General features: G+C 43.9%; 1 protein-coding gene across 1 annotated transcript in view; it reads right to left on the bottom strand.

Annotated features, from left to right (window-relative positions):
- LOC308553269 (A disintegrin and metallopeptidase domain 3-like) overlaps positions 1 to 14,505 on the bottom strand; it is a 98,638-nt gene that overhangs the window by 42,311 nt on the left and 41,822 nt on the right. The window contains exons 8-10 of the mRNA XM_081129086.1: positions 11,942 to 12,013; positions 11,538 to 11,704; positions 174 to 255 (exon numbers count right to left, since the gene is read on the bottom strand). Coding sequence (XP_080985212.1) covers positions 174 to 255; positions 11,538 to 11,704; positions 11,942 to 12,013 — 321 coding nt within the window. The remainder of the gene's footprint in view (positions 1 to 173; positions 256 to 11,537; positions 11,705 to 11,941; positions 12,014 to 14,505) is intronic.

Raw genomic sequence — 14,505 nt, 5'->3', positions numbered from 1 at the left:
AAAAATCCTTTTAAAATTATACCATTTGAGTTTCAAAATGTATAAAAAAGCACTTTCTAAAAATCTGTCAAAACAGTATGGTAGATACACTATATGCACTTTCTCTTCTTGAAGTGGATGCTAACTTTCAATAGGGTATGTAACTATTCAAGAGATGGGAATAAAATACATACCAGAGCAATTCCTGCAGCAAGCTTTGAATCACATGCCATTCCACGATATGTTGCTCCCACGTAAGTAGGATAATCCCTATAACTGAATAATAAATTTTTTCTTTAAGATAAGTGCATTATGATTATTAATAACTTAATGGCTTTTGAAGAATTGGATTCCTCAATAGAACTATGTTCGCTTTATTTTTTATCTTTATTGTTGAAAGTATTACAAATGTCCCCTTTCCCCCCTCCTGCCTTGATCCCCTCCAGCCTGTTCCCCTCCCCAGGTCTTCACCACATAATTGCCTGTCTCCAGGGGTTATGCATGTATGCATAAAAGTTCTTATGTTAATCTCTCCCTATGCACCCACCCACATCTTCCCTCAAAGATTCGTCAGTCTGTTCCATGGTTCTATGTCTCTGGATCTTTTTAGTTCATTAGATTCCACATATGAGTAAGATCATGTGAAAGTCATACTTTTCTGACTGACCTATTTCTTTTAGCATAATTCTCCCCAGGTGCCACCATGCTATGTCATAAGGTAAGAGATCTTTCTTTTCTCCAGCTATATAGTATTCCACGGTGAAAATGACCAAGAAGATGCTTGATCTGATTTCAATGTTCTTGAACTTGTAGAGACTTATTTTTGTATCCTAACATGTGGTATGTCTTTGAGAATGTTCAATGTGCACTTGAGGAGAATGCATATTCTGCAGCTGTTCAGGGGAATGTTCTGTAAATTTCAAGTAAATCCATCTGATCTGGTCTAGTGTATCATTTAGAGTCACTCTTTCCTTGTTAATTTTTTGTCTGGAAGATCCATCCACTAAAGTTTGTGGGGTGTTAAAGTCCCATACTGTGACTGTATTGCTGTCTATCTCTCCTTTAAGGTACTCCAGAATTTTTTGGTTTTGTTTTTGATCTATTTTTGTTCTGAGATGGGACAGCATATGTTTAGGTCTTGTTTTGTTTTATCCATTCATCATCTACAATATGTCTTTTTTTTCTTTTTACGTTTGTTTGTTTGTTTGTTTGTATATTGTTGAAAATGTAACAGATGTCCCCTTTTTACACCCATTGATTGGTCCCCTCCACCTCGCATACACCCCACCCCCAAGCCTTCCCAGACCAGTGTCTGTGTCCGTGAGTTATTCTTATAAACATATAAGTTCTTTGATTAATCTCTCTCCACCCACTCCCTCATCCCGACCTTCCCTTTGAGATCCCACAGCCTGCTCCATGCTTCTATGTCTGGATTTATTTTGTTCATCAGTATATTTTGTTTCTTATATTCCACATGTAAGTGAGATCATGTGGTATTTGTCTTTCTCTGACTGGCTTAATTCACTTAGCATAACACTTTCTAGTTCCCTCCATGCTGTGCCAAAGGATAAAAGATCCTTCTTTTTTACAGCTGCATAGTATTCCCTGGTGTAAATGTCCCACAGCTTTTTTATCCACTCATCTACTGATGGGCACTTGGGCTGTTTCCAGATCTTAGCTATTGGAAACTGTGCTGCTACAAACATAGGGGTGAATAAGTTCTTTGTGATTGGTGTTTCGGGTTCCTTAGGCTATATTCCTAGAAGTGGGATCATTGGGTCAAATGGAAGATCAATTTTTAATCTTTTGAGGAACCTCCATACTGCTTTCCACAGTGGCTGCACCAGTCTGCATTCCCACCAGCAGTGTACCAGGGTGCCCTTTTCTCCTCACCCTCCCCAGCACTTGTAGTTCCTTGATCTGTTGATGGAGCCATTCTGACAGGTGTGAAGTGATACCTCATTGTGGTTTTTATTTGCATCTCTCTGAAGATTATCGATGTTGAGCGTTTTTTCATATGTCTCTTGGCCATCTGTATGTCCTCTTTAGAGAAGTATCTATTTAGTCCTTTGCCCATTTTTTAACTGGATTGTTTGTCTTCCTTGTGTTAAGTTGTGTGAGTTCCTTATATATTTTGGATATTAACCCTTTATCTGATGTGTCCTTGGCAAATATGTTCTCCCATACAGTGGGCTCCCTTTTCGTTTTGTTGATGGTTTCTTTTGCTGTGCAGAAGCTTTTTATTTTGATGCAGCCCCATTTGTTTATTTTCTCCTTGGTTTCTCTTACCCTAGGAGATGTATCAGCAAACATATTGCTATGAGAGATGTCTCAGATTTTGCTGCCTATGTTTTCCTCTAGGATTTTTATGGTTTCATGTCTTACATTTAAGTCTTTTATCCATTTTAAATTTACTTTCGTGTCTGGTGTAAGTTGGTGGTCTACTTTCATTTTTTTGCATGTACCTGTCCAATTTTCCCAACATTATTGATTGAAGAGACTGTCTTTACTCCATTGTATGTTCTTTCCTCCTTTGTCAAATATTAACTGACCATAATGGAGTGGGTCAATTTCTGGGTTCTCTGTTCTGTTCCACTGATATATGTCTGTTCTTGTGCCAGTACCAGGCTGTTTTGATTACAGTGGCTTTGTAGTATAACTTGATATGTGGCATTGTGATCCCTCCAGCTTTGCTCTTCTTTCTTAAGATTACCGTGGGTATTCGGGGCGTTTTTTTTTCCATATAAATTTTCGAAGTGTTTGTCCTAGATCTGTGAAATATGCTGTTGGTATTTTAATAGGGATTGCATTGAATTTATAGATTGCTTTGGGGAGAATGGACATTTTAATGATGTTAATTCTTCCCATCCATTAACACGGCTAAAGGTTCATCAATCTTGTTTATCTTTTCAAAGAACCAGCTCTTGGTTTCATTGATCTTTTGTACTGTTTTTTTAGTCTCAATGTCATTTATTTCTGCTCTGATCTTTATTATTTGTTTCCTTTCACTTACTCTGGGCTTTTCTTCTTGTTCTCTTTTGAAGTTTTTAAGTTGTAGGATTAGAGAGTCTATTAGAAGTTTTTCTTGTTTTTGAGGTAGGCTTGTAGTGCTAAGAACTTCCGTCTCAGGACTGCTTTCATTGTCTCCCATAGATTTGGAGTTGCTGTGTGTTCATTTTCATTTGTTTCCAGGAACTTTTTGATTTCTAGCTTGATCTCTTTGGCAATCCATTCATTGTTTAAAAACAGGCTTTTTAGCCTCCATGTGTTTAAATGTTTTTTAGTGTTTTCATTGTGATTGATTTCTAATTTCATGCCACTGTGGTCTGAAAAGATACTTGATATGATTTCAGTCTTCTTGAACTTGTAGAGACATGTTTTGTGTCCTAACTCTTGGTCTGTCTTTGAGAACTGTCCCATGTGCACTTGTGAAGAGTCTGTATTCTGCAGCTTTGGGGTAGAATATTCTGTAAATGTCACTTAAATCCATCTGATCTAGTGTGTCATTTAGGTTTACTGATTCCTTGTTGATTTTTTGTCTGGAAGACCTATCCAGTGAATTCCGTGGGGTGTTAAATTCCCCTAATATGACTGTATTGCTGTCGATCTCTCTCTTAAAGTCTTCTAGAAGTTTTTTATAAATTTAGGTGCTCCTATGTTAGGTGCATATACGTTTATCAGGGTCATATTGAGGTAGGAACCGCCACCATTTTAGGAAGATTCCCCATTTCAGGTTCAGATTACCTGCCTGAATGTATATATAACCTTATCTAACCTCTGTAATCCCGCCCACTATTTTCGCGCCAAAAGCAGGCCCGACCTCTGACCCCATAAAGCTGACCTAAGCCCTTTGTTCAGGGCCCAGAATTTGGAGATGCCTCCTCTGGGATCGCATGGGTTAATAAAGGTCTCCTTTCGCCTCCTCCGGTGTATGGCCTGAGTCTTTTCCGCTACATTTTGGCTCCCTGACCGGGAAATGACTCACGCATGCAGGCGCTTTGCCACCAGTGAGGGACACGAGCGGGGTCTGCGGAGCTCAGAGGCGGGAGGGAAGCGCGCGCCACGGTCTTTTCGGTAGCGGCCCATCCGGAGCCCCGCAGACGGCAACTAGCGGAGTCCATCCACCCGGGCTGCTGGGGGAGGACGAACGGATCTGGACACGGGACGAGATCTCTTCGGAATCGGTGAGTGCCCCGGGGACCAGGAGCCCGAGACCAGGCCCACCCTCCAGGTGGAAGGAGAGACTGATCACCTCTCTTGGCCCTTTGGCCACAGGCAGGGACATCCTATCGGGTGGGGATGTCTAAACTCGGTTGACTGGAGTGTGAGTGTGAGTGAGTGAATGTCTGTGTGGCTCCACGGGCGCTCGCCCACGGAGTCTGAGTGGGCCCCAACCTGCGGTTCCGTGGGGCACCTCATACAGCTCAGGGCAGCGTCAGGCTCTGGGGGACCCCGTCCCTCCCTGCGAGTCTGATCCGGGTCAGGGGTTTATACTGACCTGCCAAAGCTAAGAGGCACCTAAATCCCCGCGAGGGGAGCGGCCAGGCGGGCGACCTGAATACCCCCTCCCTTGTTTGTCTACGCCGACGTGGGAAGGAAGGGCTATCAGGGGACCTCGTCGACAGTATTAGGTTGTATGCTTAGGAACTTTGACCTGTTCAGGGGACAGGACCCTTAGTGACCCCGGATCAGCTCGACACTTTCTGCTCGGTCGAGTGGCTGTCATTCAGGGTAGGCTGGCCCCCTGAGGGAACTCTTAATCTGGGGATCGTCCGGGCAGTATACCCAGTAGTTACAGGGAAGCCAGGACATCCCGACCAGTACACATACATAGACAGGTGGCAGGAACTAACCCGGGAGCTACCGAGTTGGCTTCACCAGGGCCAGAAACAGACGCCCCGAACCGTCGGGGTCGCCGGGGCCAAGAAGAAGGCTTCCCGAATACTAGTGGCCCACCCTAGGGAAGGCCGGCACCCGCCAATCTACAGGAGTGACCCAGAGGAAGAGCTGCCATTTAGCACGTCCCCACCTTACGCCCCAGAGCTGAGAGCCCCGGAACCGAACGCTCCGGAACCAAAGGCCCCGGAGCTAGAAACCCCCCCACCGTCAGTTTCACCGCGGTGTCAGGCGGAAGCAGCCCCAGCCTCACCAATGGCAACCAGACGCTGTCCCAAGCAGGCCCTACAGCTACCCTTAAGGGAGACCCAAGGGCCCCCGCAAGTCGGACCCGATGGGACTGAGCTACCAGGGCGTACGATAGTCTACTATCAGCCTTTCACTCCCACAGATCCCCTCAACTGGAAGCATCACACTCCCTCGTACTCTGAAAAACCGCGGGCCTTAATCAACCTTATGGAGTCGATTATGCAGACTCACCGGCCCACGTGGCACGACTGCCGTCAGCTACTCCTCACCCTGTTCAGTACAGAGGCACGCCGGCGCATACTCCAGGGGGCCTCCAATACCTAGAGACCACGGCACCAGTGGGGACACTAGACCCGGCACAGTGGGCCAGAACGGCTGCGCCTGAAGTCCGGCCAGAATGGGACCACCACACCGAAGAGGGCAGGGCGGTGCTGCAGAGGTATCGAGAAGCCCTCCTCCGGGGCGTCTGAGCAGGAGCCACAGGGCCCACCAATATGTCTAAAGTCGCCAATGTGACCCAACCACCAGATGAATGCCCGGGAGATTTCTACGAGCGACTGTGTGAGGCATACCAAATTTATACGCCATTTGACGCCAAGGGGCCACTGGAAAAGGGAGTGCCCCAACAAGAAGAAGAAGAGGCAGATCCAGGGCGCTCCTTAGCCTGAGACTCCCGCCCCAACTGTCCTCAGCCTGGCAGGCATGAACTCAGACTAGGACAGACCGGGCTCCCTGAATCTTGGCCCCCACGAGCCCATGGTCAAGTTAACTGTGGGGGGCCAAACTCTGCCTTTCATGGTAGACACAGGAGCTGAGCACTCCGTGGTAACCACTGCCATAGCCCCCTGTCGGGGCGTGAGATCTCCATTGTAGGGCAACCGGACTATCGAGTGGCCCAAAGAGGTTCTGCCAAGCCCGAACAGTAGAATTAGGGGGCCATCAAGTAAGACACGAATTCCTGTACCTCCCAGAGTGCCCAGTCCCACTCCTGGGACGGGACTTGCTGGCCAAACTAGGGGCCCAGATCTCCTTTCAGCCATCGGGGGAAGCCCACTTACAGGTCGGGGCACCGTCTGTGATGGCAGTCCTCATTCCCAGGGGAGAGGAGTACTGCCCCTACGAGAAACCAAAAAGAAACACTAGAGGCAGAACCCCTACCAGTCGGGTGGTCGGCACAGAGGGCAGAACTGTGGGCATTAATCAGCGCCCTAGAGTTGTTGGAAGGGAAGAAGGTCAATATATACACAGGTTCCCGGTATGCCTTCGCCACTGTACATATTCATGGCGCCATCTACCGGGAGAGAGGACTACTTACCGCCGAGGGGAAGGACATTAAAAATAGGGCTGAAGTACTTAGGCCGCGAGAGGCAGTGTGGGCTCCGGCCAAGGTGGCAGTAATCCATTGCCGAGGGCACCAGAGAGAAGGAACAGAAACAGCAAAAGGAAACTGGCGGGCAGATCAAGCTGCTAAGGAAGCAGCCCAGGGTGCAAGTGCCCCAGCCGGCGCTCCAGCTCTAGAAGGAGCTGTGTTAGATCTCAGCCCTATGCAATCGGACTATACTTCTAGGAACAAAAGTGGGTGATCCAGACGGGGTGTACTCAGACGACTGGCATCTGGGAACCGCCAGATGGGCAGCTGTATGTGCCCCAGACCCAGGCGAGCAATCCAGTGAGGCAGTGCCACACCCTGACTCATCTAGGGAAAACGTCCCTGGAGGCCTTGCTAAAGAAATATTACTACTTCCCCAACCTGGCCAGCATAGGCGCTACAACTGTGGCCCAGCGTACAACCCGCACGCGGAACTACGCTGCTCCACACCCACAAAGGACCTTCGGCATTCAACACGGGACAGCAGCCCTTTGAGGACTTGCAGGTCGACTTCACGGAAATAAAGCCAAGCCGGGGTTACAAGTACCTGTTAGTCCTTGTCTGCACCTTTTCAGGGTGGGTAGAGGCTTTCCCCACCCGGACTGAGGAAAGCCGAGAGGTAGTAAAAGCCCTTTTAAGAGAAATAATTCCCCGCTTTGGACTGCCGACCTCCATCGGCAGTGATAATGGGCCAGCCTTTGTTGCCAAAGTCATCCAGGAGCTAGCAAGGCAACTAAGAATATAACCTGGAAGCTACACCCGGCGTACAGACCTCAAAGCTCAGGGAAGGTGGAGAGGATGAATCGAACTCTGAAGGAGACACTAGCAAAATTCCACCAAGAGACTAACCTGCCATGGCCTGATTTACTCCCCTTAGCTTTGTTCAGGGTTCGAAACGCTCTTAACTCCACGGGCTACACACCCTTCGAGCTCGTGTATGGGCGACCACCAGCAATATTGCCCATCCCGAGGGGAGAACTACGAGTAATCGGGGGAGCCAATCAGACTAGGTATCTCCAGAAACTGGGGAAGACACTAGAACAGGTACACAAGGCCGGACTAGGCCCAGACCCAGTCCCTAGAGGGGGGCCAGCGCACCCTTTTAGCCGGGAGTCAGACAAAGTTTGTGAATACCCTGTTTGGAGCTATCAACAACCCTCTTCTTGAGGTCTCCTCTGCTGGGTCTGGGTGCATTTGGAAATAACCAAGGTGCACAGCAAAGTCTGCTTTTCCATGGCCAAGGTGCCGATGTACCTGAGGCAAAGACTCAAAGCACTCAGGTCTGCCTCTGCCTGCAGGCTGCTTAATCTGATTCTCTTAATGAGCCTCAGGCTATAGAAGCTCCACAGGGTGAGGCAGCTGGTTGTTATCGGTCTCTTAACAAGCCTGAGCTATAGAAACTCCTCTGGGCAAGGCAAGAGGCTATCCAGCAGGGTTGGGCAATTGTTTCCAGCCTTAGGCAAAAGCCAAAAATTTTCTGTTTGAGAAAGATGTCCCACACAGCCTGGGAAATGATTTGGCACAGGAATCTAGACCATCCTCTGATCTCACTCTCCAGAGCCCACAATCCTAGACTCTCCCCACACAGCTCCAGTTTGTTCCGCTCCCCCTCCATCAGAGCCCAAGCTGAGTGGCTGCACAAAAACTTTGTGTTGGCTTTTAAAGAGGGTGCCTGCAGTTCCAACTGCCTCTCCCTGGCTGACAGAAACCCTGTTGCATTTCACAGCCAGATGTTATGTGGGCACCTTTCTCAGTTCTGGGGCTCTTGGCTGGGAAGCCCAGCCTGGGGTTGAGGCCCCAGAGTCCTCAGTGGGAACCCCCACAGCTGAGATATCCCTCTAGACCTTCAGGTGCTGCCTGTGGGAGCCCAGGCTGCCCTCTCGTATCTGTACTTCCTACAGGTTTCAATGCAGTTTCCACCTTTCCTCCTTGGTGATGAGGGTGTTCTCCAGCTAGTCTTCACTTGGTTTTCTGGATGTTTTTTCTATGTTTGAGTTGTAAATCCACATTGGCCCCGGGAGAGTGTCAGTGTAGCTTCTACGCAGTCCGCCGCCATCTTGGATCTCCTCCTACAATACTTCTTCATTTGAACATTTAATCTATTTATATTTAAGGTTATTATTGATGGGTACTTCTCTATTGCTGTTTTATTTCTTTATGCCTATGTTTCTCATTCTCTCTCTTTCAACTTATTTCAGGAGTCACTCTAACATTTCTTAAAATGTTTGTTTGGTGGTCATAAATTCCTTGAGCTGTTTTTTGTCTGGAAAGCTCCTTATTTCACCATGTATTCTTAATGATAGCCTTCTGGATCCTTGTTTTGCATTACCTTGAAAACTTCATGCCATTCCCTCTGGCCTGTAGAGTTTCTGATGAGAAATCAGCTGAAACATTATAGGAGCTCCTTTGTAGGTACTTACTTTTCTCTTGCTGCCTTTAAGATTCTCTTTTTGCCATGAATTTTTGGCATTTTAATTATGCTGTGTTTGAGCATGGGTCTCTTTGGGTTCTTCCTGCTTGGGAATCTCTGTGCGTCCTAAACTTGTGTGACTTATTCCTTCACCAGGTTAGGAAAATATTTTGTCATGATTTCTTCAAACAGATTCTCTAATCCTTGGTTACATTCTTTCCCTTCTTGTACTCCTATGATGCAAATATTGTTATATTTCGTGTTGTCCACGGCTTTCTTAAATCCTCCTCCTGTTTTTTAATTGGGTTTTCTTTTTGGTTCTCTTATTGCTTTTTTTCTACCCTGTCTTCTACATCGCTGATTCAAACCTCAGCTTCTGCTAATCTGCTGTTTATTCCTTTAACTTTATTTTTTATTTTGACCTTGTCATTCTTAATTTCCTTCATAGTTTCCATATATTTTCTCATGCTGTTGAGCATCCTTATGATTAGTATTCTGAATTCTATATCTGATAGGTTTCTTATCTCCATTTCATTTAGCTCTTCTTCTGGAGAATTCTTCTGTTCTTTCGTTTGGGGCTTGTTTTTTTGTCTCCCCATTTGGCTGCCTGTTTGTATTTGTTTCTATGTATTAGCTAGATCTGCTAGGAATCCCAGTCTTTTGGATTGTCTCTTGTGAAGGACAAAGTCAGATGTTATGTGGGACTAGCCTTGAGTACCCTGTTTGAAGTTTTCTACACTCCACAGCTTGTTTCCTTGGTTGGGGCTGAGTGTGTTTGGACACGACCAAGATGTGTACCAAGGTCTGCTTTTCGAAGCCTTGGGTCCAAAAGCAAATCAGGCAAAGACTCAAAGCAGGCAGAGGTTGTTATTCAGTCTCTTAATGAAACTCAGGCTGTAGAAACTCCACAGGGTGGTGGCTGATTTTTATCAGTCACTTAATGAGTTTCAGGCTATAGGAACTCTGCAGGGTGAGGAGAGAGGTTTTCCAGCAGGGTAGGGCAATTGCATCCTACCCAGGCAAAAGCTTCTTGGAAGGTAAATGTCTGCCTGAGAAAGATGTCTTCTGCAGTATGGGGGAATGACTCAGTACCCTTGATGGGTATCCTCTGAGCTCTACTCCCCCAGCCAACTCTCCTAGATTCTCCTCACATAGCTCCAGTCCACTCTGCCTTTGTTCTGCCAGAGCCCAAGGTGAGTGCCTGCACAGGAAACTATTTGTGTTGGCCCTTTAAGAGGGCACCTGCATTTCCACCTGTGTCTCTCTGGCAGACAGAAACCCCACTGCTTGTCACAGCCACATGTTATGTGGGCATCTTTCTCAGTTCTGGTGATCTGGGCTGGGAAGCTCAGCTTGGGGTTTAGACCTCAGAGTTCTCAGCGGGAACCCCTGCCCCCCATAGCTGAGATATATCCCTCTGGGCCTTCACCTGCTGCCTGTAGGACCCAGTCAGCCCTCTCTCGCCTCCATACTTCTTACAAGTCTCTATGCCATCTCCACTTTTTGTCCTTGGTTATGAGGGTGCTGTCCAGCTAGTCTTTAGTTGCAATTGATTATGCAGGAAGGTTTTCCTATACTTTAGTTGTAATTCTAGTTCTGTTTTGGGAGAGTGTAAGTGTAGCTTCCACTCAATCTACCACCAATTTGGAAAATGATGAGCTATGTTTACTTTAAAATGTGAATACTACATATCAAGTTCAATGTGTTTAATCATTTTGTGTTGGGTAATCTATAGTTTCTACAAAGTTAAGTTCTAAAAGATTCTTTAACACTATTTGATACCCAGTAGTGCCTAATCCTTCCAAAAAGTTAATGAACACTTTTGTTACCACTTGGTGGACATAACTCTAGGATATAAAAGTTAAGATAACTTACTGACATGATTTGCACATAGCAAACCTTTAAGTATGTGAAAAGGTTGGATTGGAGGACAAATAGAGGGAGAGACTATGCAATAAACTCACTAAGAAAAAGAGAGATAGGATGTACAAACTGTCCTCACTCATTTTAGCTCTTAGTAAAGACTGCTCGTGAATTCCCAAACCTGACTTTATATTCCACAGGTGACACCAATAGATTTATAAATGTATCCAATATTGCTTAAGAGTTTAGAATTGTGGGGATTTTTCATGTAAAATTACTGAATTATTAAAACAAAAACTATATTAGGCTCTTGAAAGTATACTGCAAGTAATTAAATAGCTACCACTTAGGTCAATATAGGAATACCAGAAGGTAACAGCACTGTCACTTTAATATTTTGTATTGTAACCAGCTTTATGTGCAATTGTTGCATTCTGTTAACTTATTATATTTTATTTAATGTTAAAAATGTGGTTTCAGTTATTTGCATCTAAGAAAACATTTAAAACCTCAGAGGCCCAAGTTTATCCCAACACTTCCTATATTTTTAAGTTCATTACATTTCCATAGGTAAATAGCCCACTTTGAGAATAACGGCCTACACGATTTATTATGTTACCTTTTTATTTGATTTTTTAATTTTGTACTTTGCTAACACTGTACTCATAAACTCATTTTTGTCCTTATACATAACATTTTCTATGTAGTTTTGATAGCTAATATATCAACTAGTTTGATAAACCCCATTATCAATGTGAATAAGGTACTTACATTAATAAGAATGTGACCTCATGGGACTTTTGAAACAAAACTTTTTTTTTCCATAACACAAATCTTTGTAGTAGTTCATTAGGATCCCCGGTAGATAAAATCTTATTCTGATCTGACCAGAGGTCCAAAGATGTTAACATAGCAGTCAGGTTCAGCTGGGAAAACATCTGAAAACAAAAGATGCATGACCAACAGTTTAGGCAATCACATATATAACATTACATCTCTATACATAATGCCAATATATTCAATTTACTATTATTTGAGATGAAATCCATTGGTGGTGAAACTGGTTGGTAGGACTATACATTTTATAAAAATGTGCTATTTTTGTAAGTGCTATTTATACAATGTTATTGCATTAATACAATGGTTCTTATTTGAAATATGAAACGAACACTTACAGTGTTGATAAGACCAAAGATATGGACAACTTTCTCAGTTGCAACCGCCACTTCAGAGCCCATATAATCATACTGAAAGACAAATTCTGTTTCTTAATCACTAGTGAAAATTACTAAGTTACCACATTTTCAGTAGATAAAAAATGTTACAATAAGTGCTTAAGTGAAAGGACAAAAGCAGAAGATTAAGATTTATCAAATGCTTAATAAGTTTTAGGCAGAAATCTAGGGCCTTTACATATTAATCAATAATATCAAAATGATAGTGTTATGATTATCTTCCTGTTTACACATATAGAAATTAAGGGTCAAAAGTTAAGATTCCAAGATGGTAAAAATACTAAAGATAAGAACCAGAAATGAAATCTCTCACAAAACCACTAAGTCTTTTGGTCTAACACAGAGTTCTGAGTACCATAATGGTGAACAATTTTAAGAATATCTCTTTATTTAAAGGAACAAAAATCATATTTTCCATGAAATCCTTCTTATTGTGAGGTCACATACATTTCTAAGTGTTTGGGAAAGGGTAAGAACTGGCAGTTTGAGGTTTTCAATAATCTCCAGCAAGTCTGTAGAAGATTAATGACAGAAAATAAAATGCAATGGTCAGAGTTCTCTGATATAGACAAAAAAGATGATGCTATTCTCCTAGCTCTATGGAGACTGTACTTTTCTATTTATCTGTATATTTCCTTTCTCAACAAATCACATTGTAAATTTACCCAATGTGGCATGTGTGTGGTATGAGTGAAGGTGATCCTTTGTAAGGTTAAACATGTGAAAAACAAGGGAAAAGAAATAAAAATGTGATTATGGAAATGAGTCTGCATACATCAATAATCACAAATTCGCAATACTCAAAGTGATAAAAACTATTAAAAAGCCACTATGTACAAATAAAAATTTAAAAATACCTGCATTACAAAGACATAGAAATATTAAAAGTATGAAAATATATACCAGAAAACTACTAGACATAAAGCAGATGTCATATAATATATAGTTATATTAATTAATATAATAGTTACATTAATATAAAAAAGCTTAAGGCAAAAATGAACATAATAATTATCAATATAGTTGAATATTGATAAAATGTTCAATTCATCAGAAATATGGCAGCATTTTAAACTTGATGGTAACTAATAGCATTGCAACAAAATGTATAAAATAAACAGAATTATAAATAGAAAGTAATTATCAGAGTAAGGGATTTTTAAATAGTTCCCTTAATCATTAATAAATCTAGGCTGACTTGCTGTCATGGTGACAGGTTAGGTAAGTGTTGAGCTTGCCTTCTCTCACAGCCACATCAGAATTACAACTACATTACGAACAACAAAGAGAAACTCCTGAAGACTAACAGAAGTCCTATAACTAAGGATAAAAAGAAGAAGCCATGACAAAAGTGGTATGAGGAACAGAGATGCTGAACAGGCTGGTGCCACACCCACAGTGTGCAGTTACAAAACGAGAGGGTTTTCTCAGCTAAGGAGGTCCCCTCTGAGGAGCAAAAGGTTGCAGCATCACACAATCTTCCGGATCTAGGACTCCGGGGCTAGAAAGAGAAGTCCCCATGACATTTGGCAATGAAAACTAGTGGGCATTGCAGCTGAGTGAAACAGAAAATGGCTGGAGATCTAGAAGCTGCAGATTTTAAAGGGATTGGCAGCAGACTCAATCACTCTCAAATTCATCCTCTCTGAACTCCAGCACTAGGACAGCAACTTGCAAAGGGCCAGGAACTTACAAGGAGGAGCTGAATTAACTAACTTCAGAGTGAAGACACTATTGTTCCTTTGTTGAGCTCTTTCTTTACCCACCCAGCAGGTATACACAGGTGCCAAATCTTACTTCTCCATTAAATTGGACAACACCCTTTATCACACGCTGGTGATTCCCTGAAACAGCACCCCACCAGACTCACACACCCTGCCTGAACCTTTCCCAACAGCTTTTCCACACAAGCCACCCTCCTTGGCAACTGGCCTTGGGCATGCCATATACCTCTTACTAAGTGGTCCCAACCCAGCCTTAGTTCTCAGCCTGGCCACCCCCAGGTGCCTCCAAGCATAGCAGAGGCAACCAACTACGGATTACTTTGTATATCCTACCAGGTATCCCCTAAAAGACACAGGAAGTTGCAGACATTAACATGCACAAGAGTCCTTCTCATGAGACTCTAGAATCAACACACCCAATGGCTGGCTTTAGACCACAGCAGGACACCACCCAATCAGGTTCAAAAAAGACAAACCCATAGGGCAGACACAGCAGGCACCAGATCCCTGCTAAAGCAAATCTCACCTTGTTGGGACAGTCCTTGAACAATAGCTCATCTGTTGAGGTCATTACCATTCCTCAAAGTCAGTCAGCCTTAGGGTCAATCCCACCCACTGAAATTTGAACAGCAATCAAGGGTTAACTTCAACAAGAGGCACACATAACCCACAAAAGAGAAACCCCTGGAGCACCTGGCTCAGGTAACCATGGAGACTTGCTAGTGGACACTACAATATACCAACTAGATAAAGCCTTTCTGCCAAGAGTAGGAGACATAG

Source organism: Miniopterus schreibersii (genome assembly GCF_964146895.1).
Source record: "Miniopterus schreibersii genome assembly, chromosome: 2".
NCBI classification, from domain to species: domain Eukaryota; kingdom Metazoa; phylum Chordata; class Mammalia; order Chiroptera; family Miniopteridae; genus Miniopterus; species Miniopterus schreibersii.
The sequence above is the reverse complement of the archived record's forward strand: the minus strand, read 5'-3'. Positions and strand labels throughout refer to the sequence as shown.